Source organism: Leopardus geoffroyi, chromosome A2 (assembly GCF_018350155.1).
Source record: "Leopardus geoffroyi isolate Oge1 chromosome A2, O.geoffroyi_Oge1_pat1.0, whole genome shotgun sequence".
In the NCBI taxonomy this organism is placed as follows: domain Eukaryota; kingdom Metazoa; phylum Chordata; class Mammalia; order Carnivora; family Felidae; genus Leopardus; species Leopardus geoffroyi.
In genome coordinates, this window is record NC_059331.1 from 10,825,400 (window position 1) to 10,845,437 (window position 20,038).

The 20,038-nt window shown below is 42.5% G+C and overlaps 3 protein-coding genes across 3 annotated transcripts; 2 read left to right on the forward strand and 1 right to left on the reverse strand.

Moving 5' to 3' along the window:
* The first annotated feature begins 915 nt into the window (after window positions 1–915).
* LOC123607562 (olfactory receptor 7A17-like) lies at window positions 916–1,848 on the forward strand. Its single transcript, XM_045497061.1, has one exon. It carries the CDS (start codon window positions 916–918, stop codon window positions 1,846–1,848), a length of 933 nt encoding a protein of 310 aa, XP_045353017.1.
* Window positions 1,849–9,391: 7,543 nt separating this feature from the next.
* LOC123604912 (olfactory receptor-like protein OLF4) lies at window positions 9,392–10,286 on the forward strand. The gene is made up of 2 exons (XM_045491059.1): window positions 9,392–9,764; window positions 10,050–10,286. The coding sequence occupies exons 1-2, from the start codon at window positions 9,417–9,419 to the stop codon at window positions 10,284–10,286; spliced, it is 585 nt and encodes a 194-aa protein (XP_045347015.1). The 5' UTR covers window positions 9,392–9,416.
* A 7,662-nt stretch (window positions 10,287–17,948) lies between these two features.
* LOC123607563 (olfactory receptor-like protein OLF4) lies at window positions 17,949–19,484 on the reverse strand. Its single transcript, XM_045497062.1, has one exon. The coding sequence runs from the start codon at window positions 19,447–19,449 to the stop codon at window positions 18,418–18,420; it is 1,032 nt and encodes a 343-aa protein (XP_045353018.1). The 5' UTR covers window positions 19,450–19,484; the 3' UTR covers window positions 17,949–18,417.
* Between the last annotated feature and the right edge of the window lie 554 nt (window positions 19,485–20,038).

The following is a 20,038-nucleotide window of genomic DNA, read 5'->3' on the forward strand; positions in this document are numbered from 1 at the left end:
ACCTGGCTGAAGTCGGACGCTCAACCGACTGCGCCACCCAGGCGCCCCTGAATATTGGTTTTTAAAACAACAAGCAAACCAACAAAAAGAAAGATGGTGACAGGGAGTGGGAGATACTGGCTTCCCGTTAAGGAACGAAGGACACACAGGACTAAAAGGCACGGCAAAGGGAATATAGTCAGTGATACTATCACAGCATTGTGTGGTGACAAATGGCGGCTCCACGTGTGGTGAGCATGGTATGATGTGTAAAAATGTTGGATTGTACACCCCAAACTGCTGTAACATGGTGCATCAACCACCCTCGGGTTTTAAAAATTGATTTAAAACAATGACTTTTCTCAGAGCCTCTGCACTGGTCGTTCCCTCTGATTGGTGTACTTTTCCCCAGAGGACTTTGTGTCTCCTTCTGTCTCCTTGAGGCCTCTGTTTAGATGTGTTTTGGTATGCCCGAATAACCAGTAAAAAGTAACGTCTCCACCTGTTCTTTCCTTTACACAGGCTTTGTTTTTCTTCATAGCACCTGTCACCTTCTCATATTTTATCCACTCTTTCATTTGCTTATCCTCTGTCTCCATCACTGAACCTTATAGACTTTTATTTTTTTGACACCTGTACTCTTTGCCTGGAGATTAGTCAGTGCTCAAGGTTATTCCTCAAACGGGTGACAGAATTTCTCATTAAAACTATAGAATCCATGAGTATTGGGGGAAAAAGCTAAGTGTGGGATGTGAATTCCTATTCAGAGCTGGCATGTAGGAGTCCCCAGAGGGGGCAAGTTCTATCCAAAAAACTATGGATATTGAATTTTTGAAAGAAAAATATAAATTATAGAATTTCAATGATATTTGCAATGTTCATTGTTGAGAAACTCGGTCATGCTATTTTTTGTTCCCTGATAGTCCCCTCTAGCCCATGGAACCAGGAAATGATTCACAAATTTCAGAATTTTTTCTTCTGGGACTATCAAAGGAACCAGAGCTGCAGCTCCTCATTTTTGGGCTTTTCCTCTCCATGTACCTGATCACTGTGTTTGGGAACCTGCTCATCCTCCTGGCCGTCAGCTCTGACTCCCACCTCCACACGCCCATGTACTTCTTCCTGGCCAACCTGTCCTTTGTAGACATCTGCTTCACCTCCACCACCGTCCCGAAGATGCTCTGGAACATCCAGACCCAGACCAAAGTCATAACTTTTGCAGGCTGCATCACACAGATGTATTTTTTCCTACTCTTTGCTGGATTGGACAATTTTCTACTGTCTGTGATGGCCTATGACCGGTTCGTGGCCATCTGTCAACCCTTGCACTACATGCTGATCATGAAACCCACCTACTGTGGGCTGCTTGTTCTGGTGTCCTGGATGATGAGCACCCTGAACTCCTTATTACAAACCTTAATGATGTTGTGGCTGTCCTTCTGTACAGAGGTGGAAATCTCCCACTTTTTCTGTGAAATCAATCAGGTGGTCCTGCTTGCCTGTTCTGATACCTTTCTTAATGACATGCTGATCTATTTTGCAGCTGGATTGTTGGGCGGTGCTTCCCTAGCTGGGATCCTTTACTCTTATTCTAAGATAGTTTCTTTTGTATGTGGAATCTCATCAGCTCAGGGCAAGTATAAGGCATTTTCCACCTGTGCGTCTCACCTCTCAGTTGTCTCCCTATTTTATTGTACTGGCCTGGGAGTGTACCTTAGCTCTGCTGCTACCCAGAGCTCCCACTCGAGTGCCACAGCCTCGGTGATGTACACGGTGGTCACGCCCATGCTGAACCCCTTCATCTACAGCCTGAGGAACAGAGACATGAAGAGGGCTCTGAAAAGAATCATTGGGGTTCCAGTGATGTAAAGGCCAATGTCCTGGGGCTGAAGAGATGCCATGATTGCAGAGCTCAAAGCATCAGAGCCAGGAACTGCTATTCTTTGATCAGGCTGTGGAAGTAGAATCTGCCCCTTCTATTTATTTCTTGGAATTCCCATTTGTTTGATTTCAACTTCTCCATACATTTCAATAACTCACTTTATTAAGCTTCGAATCTGTCTCATATACGGTTTCTCCTTTGTCCACTCTCATACGTTCCCAATGTTTTCCCAAATGTTGGATCACAAATGTCTGTAAATTTCTGTATCTTACAATGGGCAAGTTGGATTTTATTTTATTTCTTTCCAAGATTTTATTTAAATTTACAGAGTTAGCATATAGTGTAGAATTGGTTTCAGTAGTATAGTTTAGTGATTCTTCACTTACCCAGTTCCCATCACAAGCACCCTTCTTAATGCCTCTCACCCATTTAGTCCATCCCCTCACCCACCTCCCTTCCATCAACCCTCAGTTTGTTCTCTATTGTTAAGAGTCTCTTTATGATAAAAATACTCAAGGACGTAGGGATAGAAGGAACATGCCTTAATATCATAAAAGCCGTATATGAAAGTCCCAGAGATAATATCATCCTCAATGAGGAAAAATGGAGTGCTTTCCTAAGATCATGAACATGACATGCATGCCACTCTCACCACTGTGGTTCAATAGTACTTGAAGTCCTAGCCTCAGGATTCAGACAACAAAAAGAAATACAAGGCATCCAATTTGGCAAGGAAGAAGTCAAACTTTCACTCTTTGCAGATCACATGATACTCTACATGGAAAACCTGACTCCCACCAAAAAAATGGCTAGAGCTGATACATGAATTCGATCAAGTCACAGGTTATAAAATCCATGTACAGAAATAGGTTGCATTTCTATACACCAATAATGAAGCAGCATAAAGAGATATCAAAGAATTCATCCCATTTACAGTTGCACCAAAACACCCCAAGATACCTAGGAATAAACCTAACCAAAGAGGTAAAAAATTTATACACTGAAAACTATAGAAAGCTTATGAAAGAAATGAAGAAGAACAAAAGAAATGGAAAAACATTCCACGTTCATGGATTGGAAGAACAAATATTGTTAAAATATTGATTCTAACCAAAGCAATCTACATATTTAATGCAATCTCCATGAAAATACCCCAGGATTCTTCACAGATCTAGAACAAACAATCCTAAAATCTGTATGGACCCAGAAAAGCCAAAACAATTCTGAAAAAAAAACAAAGCTGGATGCATCACAATTCTGGACTTCAAGATGTATTTCAAAGCTGTAATCATCAAGACGGTATGGTATTGGCACAAGAACAGACAACTCAACCAATGGAACAGAATAAAATACACAGAAATGGACCCACAAACGTATGGCCAACTAATCTTTGACAAAACAGGAAATAATACCCAATGGAAAAAAGACAGTGTCTTCAGCAAATGGTGTTGGGAAAACTGGACCTCAACATACAGAAGAATGAACCTGGACCACTTTCTTGCACAAGAATACACAAGAATAAACTCATGAATAAACTTATTCATACACAAGAATAAATTAAAATGGATGAAAGACCTAAACTCCATCTAAATCCTAGAGGAGAAAACAAGCAACAACCTCTTTGACCACAGCCACAGCAACTTCTTACTTGACATGTCTCCAGAGGCAAGGGAAATAAAAGCAAAAATGAACTTTTGGGATCTCATCAAGATAAAAAGCTTCTGCACAGTGAAGGAAATAATCAGTAAAACTACAAGGCAACTGAAGGAATGGGAGAAGATATTTGCAAATAACATATAAGATAAAAGGTTAATATCAAAAATCTACAAATAACTTATCAAATTCAACACTCAAAAAAAAAAAAAAAAAACAAACAATCCAGTGAAGCATTGGCAAAAGAAATGAGTAGACATTTTTCCAAGAAAAACCTTCGATGGCTAATAGACACATGAAAAGATGCTCAACATCTCTCATAAGGAAAATATAAATCAAAACCACAATGAGTTACCACCTCACACCTGTCAGAAGGGCTAAAATTTAACAACTCAGGAAACAACAGATGTTGGCAAGGATGCAGAAAAGTGGAACCCTTTTGCACTCCATTTGGGAATGCAAACTGGTGTAGCCACTCTGAAAACAGTATGGAGGTTCCACCAAAAAATAAAAATAGAACTACCCTACAGGGCAGCAATTGCACTACTAGCTATTTATCCAAGGGATACAGGAGTGGTGATCGAAGGGTCACGTGTACTCCAATATTTATAGCAGCACTATCATCAATCCACAAAGAATGGAAAGAGCCCAAATGTCCATTGACTGATGAACTGATAAGGAAGAAGTGGTATATATACACACACACACACACACACATATATATATATATATATATATATATACACACTGGAATATTACTCAGTGATCCATAAGAATCAAATCTTGCCAGTTGCAACATGGATGGAACTAGAGTATTTTATGCTAATCAAATCTGGTCAGTCAGAAAAAGGCAAATATCCTATAATTTCACTCCTACGTGGAATTTAAGAAACAAAGCAGATGATCATAGGAGAATGTAAGCAAAAATAAGATACAGAGATGGAGATGAACCATAGAAGACTCTTCAAGACAGAAAACAACTGATGGTTACTGGAGGGGAGGTGGATGCAGGAATGGGCTAGATGGGTGATGGGTATTAAGGAGGCCACTGGTGATAAGCACTGGGTGTTATATGTAAGTGAGGAATCATTAAATTCTATTCCTGAAATCATTATTACACTATATGTTAACTACCTTGGTTGAATAAAAAAAATAAATAAATAAAAGTAAAAAAAATATGCAAATAACTCATACAACTAAACAGCAACAAAAAACAATGGGCAGATTTTCTGAATAGACATTTCTCTAAAGGAGACATCCAGATGGCCAACAGACAAATGAAAATATGCTCAGCATTTCTCATCATCAAGGAAATGTAAATCAAAAGCACAATTGAGATACCAACTCACACATGTCGGAAAGGCTAAAATCAAAAACACAACAAACAACAAATGCCGGTGACAATGTGGAGAAAAAGGTACCTTGCACACTTTGGGTCGGAATGCAAACTGGTGCAGCCGCTGTGGAAAACGGTGTGGCGGGGCCTCAAAATTTAAAAATAGGACTACCTTAGGATCCAAGAATTCCACTACTGTTTCCAAAGAAAACAAAAATGCTAAATTGAAAAGATATACGCACCCCTATGTTTATTGCAGCATTCTTTACAATAGACAGGGTATAGAAACAACCTAAGTGTCTATCAATAAATGAATGGATAAGGAAAATGTGGAACACAAACACACACACACACACACACACACTCGAATATTTATCTGATGTGTCATTCACAAACATCTTCTCCCATTCTTTGGGCAGCCTTTTAATTCTCTTGCTTGTTTTCTTCACTGTTCAGAAGATTGTTACTTTGATGAAGTTCCAATAGTTCATGTTTGCTTTTGCTTCCCTAGCCTCCTGCAACATGTCTAATAAGAAGTTGCTAAATCCGAGGCCAAAGAAATAGCTACCTGTGTTCTCCTCCAGGATTTTGATGGTTTCCTGCCTCACGTTTAGGTCTTTTGTCCATTTTGAATTTATCTTTGTGTATGGTGTAAGCAAGTGATCCAGCTGACTTTGCATGTTGCTACCCAATTTTCCAGCATCATTTTTGAAGAGACCGCCTTTTTTCCATTGGATATTCTTTCCTGCTTTGGTGAAGATTGCCCGTATCATTGTGGGTCCATTTCTGGGTTCTCTACTGTGTTTCATTGATCTGTGTGTCTGTTTTTGTGCCAACACCATACTGTCTTGATGACTACAGCTTTGTAATACACCTAGAATTACCAAATGTTTTATAAATGTCAACTTTTAACCTGTATTAAAAATACAAAACTCCTAGTTGATTTGTCAAAAGAATTATGAACCCAAGGATTGTTGTACCCATGGTTTTACAGCAAATGAGCACATCTTTGCTTGGTGGAGAGGGAATAGGTACTTTCTAGACTATCAGGAGTTGTGTTCCCACCACAACCCATGTTTTAAAGAACCAAGGGTCATAGTCAACACAGGTTCCTGAGCCATAGATTCGGAAAAAAAAAACTTTCACTCAGGTCTGTGAAAAGTTTCAATGTTAGAGCTCTGGAAGCCAGGAAAGTTCAAGGAGGAGTAATAAAAACCGGATATGCCTGAATTCTAACCTGTATCTTGGGAACAGAGAATCTACAGGAAAAAATTCCATGCTGTCCAGATATGTTCCCATGGGGAGACGGGCTCAGGGGTTGGAGTAATAATGGGAAACGTGTCTAAGGAGTTGGTGCAGAGAACAGATACAGCAAACATAAGGAGCTATAAATATTTCCTCTGCTGCAGATCCAGACATGTTTAACCCGAAGCTGGAGGAGACGTGGTTTTTGCATTTGGATTCTTAAGCCTGGCTTGAATGCTTCACTCCTTCCTGTTCTGGGAATACAGCTTCACTCTCCATCATCAACCAACAGGAAGGAATTCAGACTTCTACCTGGAGACGTTCCTCTCACAGACCCCATCCAGGTGAGGCTCAGAGCTCAGCAGGTATTTCAGGAAAGGTTCAGAGAGATTGGTAGCTGAAAGCTATTTAATAGACTATTTAATAGACTATTTAATAGTCTGTGAGAATATTAAAAGGAACTACACCCACGAAGACTCATGAGGGAGAGGACTCCTTGCTTCAAAAGAGGAGATAGGATTTTCAGGATAGAGAAGAGGTGAAAAACTCCAAACGGACCAGGGGGTGACTCCAAGCAGAGGGAAGCAGGGGTGTAGAGGCTCCGAGACCTGAGCTGGGCCTTCCGGAGAAGCTACAACTCAGGCTCGGTGTGTGTGAGATCGAAGGGGTGAGGCGGTGTGAGTGTAAAGCTGGTGGGTCTGTCAGGGGAGGCAAGCCAAGTGTTGGAAGGTATGGAATTGGGGGTTCATTCTCCAGGGGGGTCACTGGGAAGGGGTTAAGGTGGACAGTCGTGTAATTGCAATATTAGGAAGACCTCTTGGGTAATTGTGACTATTGGCTAGAGAAGTGCCAGCCCATGATAGGTGGAGACAGGACAAGGAACTGAAATAAGGCGGTGGATTTGGGACCCCAGAGGTGGGGAAGCGATGGGGACTTTGAGAGAAGAAAAAAAATCAGCCAAATCTCCTCACCAGTGAGAAGCACTCATTGTCAACACAGGGAGCTGTGCTAAGCTCTATATGGCATATTCAGTAAATCTGCCAACTACCTGAGCGGGATAGATACCTCTAGCCCTACCATTTGGGGAAGGATATTAGCATTCACAATAGTTTGGTTGGGAAGGTGGGGGAAAAGAAGGGAGGGGAACAAACCAGAAGAAACTCATAACGATAGAGAACAAATTGAGGGTTGATGGAGCAGGTGGGTGGGGATGGGCTAGATGGGTGGTGGGGATTAAGGAGGGCAATTGCTGCTATGAGCACTGGGTGTGGTAAGTGATGAATCACTGAATTCTGCTCCTGAGACCAATATTACACTGTATGTTACCTGACTATAGTTTACAGGGGGAAGAAAAAGGAATAGTTTGGCTGGTTCTCCAAGTCCAAATAGCAAACGTGTGGAGATCCCCGATTCAAAACTGGTTTCTGATTGTAAAAGTTTAGCATTTTATATCATTTAGAAAAGTTGTTCTTTAGCAAATAATTTTCTAAAACCCCCCACTTTTCTTGTACCCTGTGTATTTCCTTTTGTGAATGGTAGGTGTCTTCCCTTGTTATTCTGGTGGGATGTCTTGATAACGTGAAGACATTCCTACTTTTTCTTTTGGATAAATTGCTTTTTGCCGCTTTATTATTCTGGGCATCAAGGAGATGCTCCTGGGTTTGGGGTGTCGCCAGAACCAGGGACACTTTCTCGTCATCCTCACCAGGGGCCACCTGAGCTCATTAGATCGTTCCCCCACTTGTCTTGTTCTCAGTTTTTGAATTTGATTTTTATGTTTCTGTAAATGCTGGACACAAAATGATCACCTTAAAATCGAGACCCAGGTCTACAAGCTCACGGGAGACTTATCTACTAGAATTTGGATGTTTTTGCAACTTATAGGAAAGACAATCTGATATTGACCAGCTTGCCTTGTATCACTGTTTGCCTAATTATTGCGACTGGAGGTGAGAATAGTCTGGTTGTGACATGGTCCAAGGAGGCTATAGAGCATGTGTGTGTGTGTGTGTGTGTGTGTGTGTGTGTGTGTGTGTGTGATGAGCAGGTCTCAAGACAGAGGTCCTGGAACCCATACCTCCAATACATGACCCTTAAAATACAGGTGCCAGGTTAGTACCGACAATGAATATAAGAAGGGTGCCTGTTTCTATTCAAAGATTCCTTGGAGAGGAAATTAATAAAGTGCAAGGAACACCATGTGAAGGAGGGGTTCCTTGTGCCGGGAAGTTTCATCAGTGTCCGGGAGGCCACCTCCTTCCTCAACATTCCCTGCCACCACCTCTCATCAGTCCTCCTCTCACTCCTTCCCCTGGACACACTGGCTTTCTTTTGAGCCTGGGTCTTTAACACAATATGCAAACAACAAAAGGCAGGATGGTGAACGTGAGTGGGAGACACTGGCTTCCGGTTGAGGAATTCCTTCCATGTTCAGGAAGGGGAGACTCACAGGAGTAAAAGGCCCAGCGGAGGGAATACTGTCAGTGATGCTGTCACAGGCTGTGTGGTGACAGATGGCAGCTCCATGCCTGGTGAGCAGAGCGTGATGTTGACACTTGTTGAATCACTGTGTGGCGCCCCCCAAACTAACGTGACCTGGTGTGTCGACCACCCTCATGCTTTAAAAACTTAATTTAGAAAACCCCACGTCTTTCCTCAGAGCCGTTGCACTCATGGTTCCCTCCGACGGGCACGCTCGTCCCCAGAGGACCTCGTGTCTCCTGTCTCCTCGAGGGCTCTGTTTACATGTGTGCCGGTGTGCCCGAGCAACCAGGAAGAGCCATCCCTCCATCCACGCTTCCCTTTACACAGGCTTTGTTTTTCTTCACGGCACCTGTCACCTCCTGAAATTTTATCTGGTCTCGTTTGCTTGTCCCCTTTCTCCATCACTGAACCCTCCAGGCTTTTGTTTCTAGACACTTATACACTTTGCGTGAAGGTTAGTCAGTGCTCAAGGTTATTCCTCAAACGGGTGACAGAATTCCTCATTAAAAGTAAAGAAAACATGAGCACTTGGGGAAAATGTTAAGTGTGGGAAGTGAATACCTATTCAGAGCTGGCATGGAGATGCTGAGAGGGGACAAGTTCCATACAAAAACGATGGATATTCACTTTTGATGCAAAATAAGAATTGTAGCATTTCAGTGATATTTGCAATGTTCATTATTGAGAAAATCAGTCATGTTATTTTTTTTTTTGTTCCCTGGTAGTCACCTCCAGCACATGAATCCAGGAAATGATACACAAATTTCAGAATTTTTTCTTCTGGGATTTTCAGAGAGACCAGAATTGCAGCCCCTCATATTTGGGCTTTTCCTCTCCATGTACCTGATCACTGTGTTTGGGAACCTGCTCATCATCCTGGCGGTCAGCTCTGACTCCCACCTCCACACCCCCATGTACTTCTTCCTGGCCAACCTGTCCTTTGTAGACATCTGCTTCACGTCCACCACCGTCCCAAAGATGCTTTGGAACATCCAGACACAGAACAAACACATAACCTATGAGAACTGCATCACACAGATGTATTTTTTCCTACTCTTTGCAGGATTAGACATCTTTCTTCTGACAGTGATGGCCTATGACCGCTTTGTGGCCATCTGTCACCCCCTACACTACATGGTCATCATGAATCCCTGGCTCTGTGGACTGCTGGTTCTGGCGTCCTGGATCATGTGTGTCCTGAATTCCTTGTTACAAACCTTAATGGTGTTGGGGCTGTCCTTCTGTACAACCTTGGAAATCTCCCACTTTTTCTGTGAACTTAATCAGATGATCCAACTTGCCTGTCCTGACACCTTTATTAATAACTTGGTGATGTATCTTGCAGCTACGCTGCTGGGTGGTACTTCCTTGGCCGGGATCCTTTACTCTTACTCTAAGATAGTTTCTTCCATACGTGGGATCTCATCAGCTCAGGGCAAGTATAAGGCATTTTCCACCTGTGCATCTCACCTCTCGGTTGTCTCCTTATTTTATTGTACGAGCCTAGGAGTGTACCTCAGCTCTGCTGCTACCCAGAGCTCACTCTCAAGTGCCACAGCCTCTGTGATGTACACGGTGGTCACGCCCATGCTGAACCCCTTCATCTACAGCCTGAGGAACAGAGATATAAAGAGGGCTCTGAAAAGAATCGTTGGCGTTCCAGCAATGCATGGGAGAATCGTCCTGAGGCTAAAGACGTGCCCATGACTGCAGGGCTCAGAGCCTCAGAGCCAGGAACTGCTAATCTTTGATCAGTCTGGGGAAGTAGAATCTGCTCCTTCTATTACTTCCTGGCATTTCTGTTTGTTAGAATTCAACTTTTCTATACATTGAGGTAACTCACTTTATCAAGCCTCCACTCTGTCTGATATACCATTTCACCTTTGTTCACTTTCATACGTTCCCGGTGTTTTCCCAAATGTTGGATCACAAATGCCTGGAAATTTCTGTATCTTACAATGGGCAAGTGGTCTCCTTAAAAATAATTTCATTTCAAATGATTTATACAATGCCATATAAATTTTCCCTGATTTTCCCCAAAGAATAATCCCAAGGTGGGTTATTCATGTGGAAAAACACTACACTTGGCCCCTAGGCCCCCTACATAACTTTATTGTAGATGAAAATACAAAACCACTGCTTTCACCTGGAGTCTGTCAATCTCTTTTAAGTCCCTTCCTTAAGAACTCTTTGACGATGTGGACTCTAGCAGGGGTCCATTTAAGCCTCAGGCTATTGACACCAATGCTTAGGTAGGAAACGCCAGGCATTTGCTTATGCCCTTGTGCTTGTGGACATTCCCACAAGTGTTTCCCTGACCAGAGCCTATGCTGTGACTGCCCTGGCCTTTGGGTTCTTATTTTGGTCACAAGACACACCTCACCAACACCCACCGGAGGACTCTAAAAACACAAGGTTCATTGCTCACAAACGTTGAGGGCACATGGGATGCCCAAAGGCCATTGAAGGAGGTCTCAGAGAGGGAGAGACTTTAACAGGGAAGGAAAGAGAGCACTATGAAGGATCTGGCTTCTGGGGGGTCCATGGGGGGAGTGACTATGTTTTTCTGGGCTCATTTTTTATGGATGAATTTAAAACATGAGTGGAGTTGGAGGATGGGCCGAATGGGCCAAGGAGAGGGGGAACGGAGTTATGGAAAGATCAATAATGAGAATGGAAAACACAGTGTATGGCATATAGTCATCGATGATGTACTAGCGGTAATGGGACAGGTGTCAGTACACCTGTGTGAGCCCCGCATAATGTACAGAGAAGTTGAATCACTGTATTGCAGACCTGAAACTAAGGTAACATCGTGTGTCAACTACGCTCATGTAAACAGTTAAAGAAAAAGAATAGTAAAATATTATCCCCCAGTACTCAAAAATAACAACAGCAAAAACCAGACAAAAAGCCCAGTAACGGAATGTGGGCACCGAACGGGAAAAGCAGGGTCACTCACAGTTGTTACCTAGATTACCAGGGCTTTCTATGGGGCAATTTGTGGGAGGGGGGGCCTGCATGATTGTATAGTAACTGAATCATACGCCTGGCAATGTGTTAATATGAATGGTGGTCTTTGAAATGGATGCCTCAGAAATCAAAAGCCTAATGTCAGGCAATTACTGTACAAACAGGTTCTGTGTCTCATAACTGGACTCTGTTGTTGTTGTTGTTTTTCTGTTATTCAGCCCAGCATCCAGGGGCCTATCATAGCCACTGGCAAAAACTGATGAGCAAATATATACCTCCCCGTGGAGTCAACATGGAAAGACAAATTGGAATAAACAGATTGATCTAATATGTTCTTGGTGTCAGAGGAGACCATAAACCCGAGGAAGCAAAACACCCATTGTGTTCCTATGCAAAATATTTCTTTTTCATGCGCTGCCTCTATTTATTGAAGCATGGAGGCTTTTGTCCGCAGCTGAGGTGGTTTGTTCACTGAGGTAAGGGGTTGCTTAGTGTCTTCTGTTTTATCTCCGAATTCGCTTCCCGTTTCTTCTGAAAGCTTTGCCACGCTACCTACTATCATGAGTCTTCCTACCGTCACATGAAATAGGTTCCTTTTCCCAGTATTTGTCACAAATGATGGCAAATGAACAGTATCAGCCCCATCCATTTCGTGCCTCCGTCCTGCTCGGAAATCGCTCCCACCTGCACGACCAGAGGATGCTTCACAAGAGAGCTGGATGTCCTGCTGGCATGTGGCTCAGGGTCCCCAGTTGTTCTGCACAAACGTGCATGTCCTTCAAACTCTCCCAGTTACCCAGAAGGGAGCCCACTTGTTCGTAACGTCGTGGGAAATAAACTCGAATCACAGAACGATCATGAGTGCTCTCCTCAACGTCAGATCATTTGCCACAAATAAAAATCAGCACATCTTCTACGTGTCTAAGGTCCGTTCGCTTGGGTTATTGTGTCAGTCAGCTAGTGCTCTATAACAGGTGGTCCTTGTCAAATGAGCTATCATAATACCTTTTCAATCAAATGGAATCATGTGTGGGGGAGCGTTTCTGATCTCTGCTGGGCTCCTCGTGGATCTGGGGTCAGGTGTGAATCTCTACATTGTGTTTCTCAGGCTCATGCGTGGTGTTGAGCTTGGCTGTAGTGCTCTTCTGTCTTCAACCAATTTATGGTCACATACGGTTCCCGTATGGAGGTTAATCTTTTCTTTCAAACTGCTTTATCATGTGAATTACTTAAATGTAATTCCATTGTTCATACATCCATATTGACATTTGGCTTCCTTCCCCATTAGAAGTGCTATCTCCCAGCTCTCTTAAGTGAGAATCAGCTACCCGTTCTCTAGATCCTAACCTTAGCCATGCCCCATTCGATTTTTTTCCACTGAATTAAATCATCGGAGTGTAATTACACACTATAACCTGCATATGTAAAGTGTGCACTTTGGTGAATTAAAGGAGTCACACGCAAATGCACAGTAGATTTTCAAGTTTCTATTTGTGTATATTTTAATACTGTCACATAAGCTTTAACTGCTTTGTTGGAGAGTTTCTTTTCTAAGTTTATTTATTTATTTTGAGAGAGAGAGAGGAGAGATGGAGAAATGGGGGAGGAGAAGAGATAGGGAGAATCCCAAGCAGGCTCCACAGTGTCAGCCCTGATGCAGGGCTCAGTGCCATGATGTTAGGTAACTTCTAAACATTCAAGCATCCTGAGACTTTGCGGAGTTCATATATCAGCTCTAGCAGCTTTTTGTTGGAGTCTTTCGAGTTTTCCATGTAAAGTATCATGTCTCCTGCAAAAAGTGAAATTTTGACTTGTTTGCCAATTTGGATGGCTTTATTTCATTTTGTTGTCTGATTGCTGAGGCTAGGACTCCCAACACTATGTTAAAGAACAGCCGTGAGAGTGGACATCCCTGTCATGCTCCTGATCTTTGGGGGAAAGCTCTCAGTCTTTTCCCATGGAGGGTGATAGAAGCCGTGGGCCTTTTTTTGTATGGCTTTTATGGTGTTAAGGTATGTTCCTTCTATCCCGACTTTCTTGAGGATTTTTATCAAGAAAGATTCTGTATTCTGTTGAATGCTTTTTCTGCATCCACTGACAGGATCATATGGTTCTTGTCCTTTCTTCTATTAATGTGATGTATCACATTGATTTGCAAATATTGACCCACACTTGCAGCTCAGGAATGAATCCCATGTGATCATGGTGAATAATTCTTTGGATATACTGTCGAATTCAATTTGCTAGTATCTTGTTAAGAATTTTTGCAGGATATAGAATCAACGTACAGAAATCGGTTGCATTTCTATACAGCAATAATGAAGCAACAGAAAGAGAAATCAAGGAATTGATCCCATATACATAGACCTGGAGGAAACTGTAACTCACAGTGGTGCTGTGACTTTACTCATCAGGAAGGGGTCACATTCATGGAAAAGGAATAACAAAAAACCTAACTGCGGTTACTACTTCCAAACTGGTCTCTTGGGATCAGAGATTCATTAGAGAAATGTCCTTTGTGTGCCAAAGGGTTGTCCACTTGGGAGCCATGCTGGAGTAAGAAGAGAGACATGTACCTAACGAGCAGATACAGGGTGCCGAAAATACCTCCTAGTCTCCTGTCTGTCAGTGTGTGCAACCTTAGACAGGAATGGGTGTGGTTTTCATCTGGTGTTCTGAGTACTAATAATGCCTGGGGGCCGATGCGTCTCTGACCTTCCTGCTTTCTCCATTGAGGAGAAAATGATCTATAATCTAGCATCTAGGGAGGAATTCAGCATCCAGGGAAGGATTCAGACTTCCACAAGGAGACCTTCCTGTCAGACAACTCAGCCTCGTAGTCCGTGGATGAGAGGGTCAGAGAGAGTGGAAGTCGTGAACACTAAATGTCATCTCCTGAGGGCCAATCCAATTTCGCCCAGAGCATATCGCTGTGTCTGTGTGTTTTCTCGCTTAATTAAGTTATAATGTATTTATTCAGTGCTAATGTCAGTTTCACCAAATGACTGCCATTCACACTTTTGAAGATCTTTCTTATTCTATACCATTCAATTGCTATTATGGCCATGCTAGAAAAAATATGTTGAGATTGTTAAATTCACTGTGTGTTTCTAATGGAGTATAATTTTGTCCCCCAGGGGACATTGATCAATGTCTGGAGACACATTGTCTGTCACGCTGGAGAGGGGTGCACAGAGGTCAGGGATGCTCTGAACATCTTACAGGCCACAGGACACTCCCCAGAACAGGGCAGGCTCTGGGCAGGATGGGTGCAGAGACTGGGAAACTCCTGGTGAAAGAATGTCAGTATCTGTAATACAGCTGCTTTCAGGTTCTGTGTTCAACCTTGTAACATTTACTCTTATGCCAACAAATTCAGAATGACCCTTTGGCTCCTATTTGAAAGTTTCAGGCACAAACAGTGTAACAGTCCTGTAAGTTATTTTCCAGGCTGCTGGGTGAAGGAGACAGTTCTTGTTATTTTCCTTAAACTATCCCTCAGTTTCAGCCAAGGTCATATGTTTGATGACCATTCTGATTGGTTTTATTATTATTATATGCCCATAGGTTTCTCTCTCTGTCTCTCTCTCTTTTATTTTTAAAACACCATCAGCATTTCAAATGATTTCCTGAGATCATTGTTTCTCAATTGATTCTTGCAACATATTTTGATCATAAAAATTTTTAATTTTATTTAAATAAATCTATCTTCTTACTTCTGAGATTGTGGCTTTATTTAGTGGGTTTGCTCACCTGTGAATGTTATATGTAGTTTCCTTGATGTTCTGCTATATTGTATGGTTACACTTACACTGGGGTCATATTCCCTCTGAATTTTTGTGAAGTGTCTGAGGAGGGGACCAGTTTCATATTCTTCCAGATAGATATCCACTGATGCCAGTATTAGTTTAGATATCCCTTTATTCTAGATGTTATTTAGCAATTCAACCTTTTCCAATGAAACTGAAATACAACCTTGCCATATGGTCAATGTCCTTATACATTGAGACCTAATGTCTGAGTCATCCCACAAATACAAACTGAGCATTGTAGGAACATTATATATTACATTTTTTCGTGTGTAGGCCATTGACAATTTAATTATGAATCCATGTTGATATCATTAACAATTTCTTTTTTATAGCCAATTTCAATTAGTTTTTAGTTTTCACATAATTTTGCTGTGGACAGTTGTTTGGAAACTAGTCATTTTAACCTGGTTTCATTATCCCTTATTTTTTAAATTCTATAATTTTTCATATCCTTGGGTTTTTCATACTAACCATATATTCACATACATTTGTGACAAAAACAAAAGTGAACAAAGAAGGTGAAATCCCTTCACTAGCGTATGTTTCTCTGTAGCACCAAGGACAGAGAACAATAATATAAATATACGGATGGCATCATGCGGTCAAGCATAATCATGTGAAACAAGGTTTTTGGTACAAAACTGGACTGTCGTGATGTCGGGAGCATTTACAGAGCATGGTCTGGGGAAGCCTCTGTCCACTGGCTGACATACAGAATGAGGATTCGAGGTGCCCCTTGGTTTTGTGAAAAAGAGACCAATACCCAGAGTCCAAGAGTATCAATGAGACGACATCACATAGGGAAGGGAGACGAGTGCCTGGGTGGCTCAGTGGGTTAAGAGACCTCTTCTTGGCTTCGGCTCAGCTCAGATCTCACTGTTTGTGAGATCCAGCCCCTTGTTGGGCTCTGTGCTGACAGCATGGGGCCTGCTTGGGACTCTCTGTCCCTCCCCTGCTTTGTGCTCTCTCTCTCTCTCACCCTCCCTCCCCTGCTTGTGCTCTCTCTCTCTCAAAGAAATAAACATTAAAAAGCGAAAGGGACAACAGGGCTGCCCTCACCTGCTGTCAGCCCCATGAAGACGAATTGCCCAAGTAATGATGCGAGAGGCACGTGAAAGCGAAGTCTTCCGTGGTTGACCTTGTAACTGCGCCCCTTGCAGCCAATCGCGTGCGCTTCCTTTTGTGAAGTGTTGGCTTATCCCTTCGCTCATTTTTTCCCTTGGGCCCGCCATATGTAGAAGGTGAGGAAACCTGTTCCACACTAAGGTTTCTCCACTTCACTGTGCACACAATTCCCCAGGGACTGTAGTTGAAATGCAAATTCTGATTCCTCAGGTCTCCAGGGGCCCCGAGGACCCTGCTTCTCTAACAAGCTCCCTGGTGGTGTTGATGCTGCGGGTCCTGGATGTGGAGCCCAGACTGAGAGCAAAGCTGTGGTCCCTTGTTAGGAGAAATTTAAATTAGAATTAAAGTTGTTAAAATGGCAATACTACCCAAAAATCTACAGATTCAATGATAATTTGAAAATAACAAAAATGGGGTATTCTTGGAAAACATTTTTAAAACCATCCTAAAATTAAATAAAAAATCTCCCAACCATGAGCACAGGAGGTCATCCCATTTATTTATGTATTCTTTAATTTCTTTCAGGACCATTTTATTGTTTTTATTTATAAGTCTTTTGACGGCAATAAGTAACCAATCATTCACCCCAGCGAATAAATCCCCTTAAACACTGCCACTGCTATTCCATACTTGACTGAGAGATGTACAGCTTGAGAAGAAATGTAGAGCATAGTGATACAAAGGAGAGTTTAAAATTTGCTTTATCATAGTCGAGGTCATCTTTGACTCCAAGGCCATATTAAGTCATTCTAATTATTTGAATTTCTGTTTCTGGGTAGACTCCACTGGTAGACAAGTTTTTGATAACCAGTTTGCCAGTGACTAATGTAAGCACTGGGGACATAGAGCCTAAGAAGAGAATGGGATCCTAATTCGGAGAAAAAAGCTAATGGTCTCTTATAAAACACACTTATCTGTTCATCAGGAAGAGCAGTTATTGTAGTCATATAAAAAAGAATGATAGATACAAAGTGAAAAACTGTGGTCCCAGAGTTAGAATAGAATAGAATGGAATAAATAGAATAGAATAGAGAATAGAATAGAATAGAATAGAATAGAATAGAATAGAATAGAATAGGGGCACCTGGGTGGCGCAGTCAGTTAAGCGTCCGACTTCAGCCAGGTCACGATCTCGTGGTCCGGGAGTTCAAGCCCCGCGTCAGGCTCTGGGCTGATGGCTCAGAGCCTGGAGCCTGTTTCCGATTCTGTGTCTCCCTCTCTCTCTGCCCTTCCCCAGTTCATGCTCTGTCTCTCTCTGTCCCAAAAATGAATAAACGTTGAAAAAAAATTTTTTAAAAAAAAGAATAGAATAGAATAGAAATGGCCTATTTGGCTAATTGAATATATTCTAACAGAGCGGTAACAAATGAGTATTCTTTTACCAAACTAAAAACATTATTATGTGGAGTGATTTGGTATTAGTGAAGAAATTATTCTTTTTTCTTCCAAAATTTTTTAATTTTTTTTTTTTAATTTTTTGAGGGAGACAGAGACGAAACATGAGTGGGGGCGGGGGGAGAGACAGAGGGAGAGACACAAATCTGAAACAGGATCCAGGCTCTGAGCTATCAGCACAGAGCCCAATGCGAGGCTCAAACTCGGGAACCAGGAACCTGAGCCAAAGTCAGATGCTTAAGCAAGTGAGCCACCCAGGTGCCCCTGTGAAGTAATTATTCTTAAGAAATCCAGGCAGTTCCATGAGACAAATGAGAACTCTTAATTTTCTCATATCACAGCTTGCAAATCAATTTAGAAATAAAAGAAAAAGATGAAGGAAAAAAGATGTGGATTACACAGAGGGAAAACTTAATAAAATGAGGAACTAAATTGTACTGAGTGGTTGAAAAAATAAAAATTCCAGGAAATAAATGAGAGACACAAACTCTATGTCTACAATCTGCTTAAAAAAACAAAACAAATTTCTGATGCTAAGACTTTGAGGCTTGCAATCCTGGGAAATTCTTCAACTGCAGGACAATTGGACCTTTTCTAACTGCCATCGCAGAGAATCTCTTCAGAGCCCCCTTTATATCTTTGTTCCTCAGGCTGTAGATGAAAGGGTTCAGCATGGGCGTAACCACCGTGTACATCACCGAGGCTGTGGCACTTGACCGTGACCTCTGGGTAGCAGCAGAGCTAAGATACACACCTAGGCTGGTACAATAAAATAAGGAGACAACCGAGAGGTGAGATGCACAGGTGGAAAATGCCTTATACTTGCCCTGAGCTGATGAGATCCCACGTATGGAGGAAAGTATCTTGGAGTAAGAGTAAAGGATCCCATCGAAAGGACCACCACCCACTAGGATAGCTGCAAAATACATCACCAAGTTATTAAGAAAGGTGTCAGAACCGGCAAGTTGGATCATCTGATTGAGTTCACAGAAAAAATGGGGGATTTCCACGACTGTACAGAAGGACAGCCGCAACACCATTGAAGTTTGCAACAAGGAATGCAGGACACTCGTGATCCAGGACACCAGGACCAGCAGTCCACAGAGCTGGGGGTTCATGATGACCGTGTAGTATAAGGGGTGACAGATGGCCACAAACCTGTCATAAGCCATAATGGCCAGGAGGCAGATGTCCAATCCTGAAAAGATGATGAAAATGTTCACCTGTGTGATGCAGTCCTCATAGGTTATGACTTTGCTCTGGGTCTGGATGTTCCAGAGCATCTTCGGGACGGTGGTGGAGGTGATGCAGATGTCTACAAAGGACAGGTTGGCCAGGAAGAAGTACATGGGCGTGTGGAGGCGGGAGTCAGAGCTGACGGCCAGGAGGATGAGCAGGTTGCCAAACACAGTGATCAGGTACATGGAGAGGAAAATCCCAAATACGAGGGGCTGCAGTTCTGGACCATCTGAAAATCCCAGAAGCAGAAATTCTGATATGCGTGTATCATTTCCTGGTTCCATGAGGTTGCACTGACCATGAGGAAAGACGATGGGAGACATCATTAATTTTCACATGAACAGTATCACTCACATTGTTGCAATGCTACGATTTGTATTTTGCTGTCAAGAAGTTGTAGTGAGGGTCAAACATATTCCAGGCATTGTCTAGGCAATGAGTCCGGGAAAATCAAAAGCCAGTATAATCCAGTGATGGAGAAGGAACAGAAGGAAATCAAAATATCAATAAGACATCGGAGGGTGTCGAGTGCTGTGAAGAGAACAAGAGTAAGTGTAAAGGAGAGTGTGGATACAAGTGTTATTTTGTGATTGGTGTTCAGTCAAGAACAGTGAACAAGGCGACAGCTGAACGGAGTCCTCAGGGAAAGGAAGGCAGGAGCCACGAGCATCTCTGGGGAAGTGTGTGCTGGCTGAGGGAATGGCCTCTGCTAAGGCCCCGAGGATGATCCTACTTTGAGCTATTTGGGTCCCAAACAGGAAGGATGTGTAGGAAGGGGAGTGAACAGGAGGGAAATCAGAGATGGTGTGAGGCAATTTCAAGGAAACGGGCGCTGCTGGTTAACCCTCAAGAAAACAGAGTCACTCACCCACATTATGTACTGCTTGTATTTTAGACTCTCCTTGCAAAGTCTCC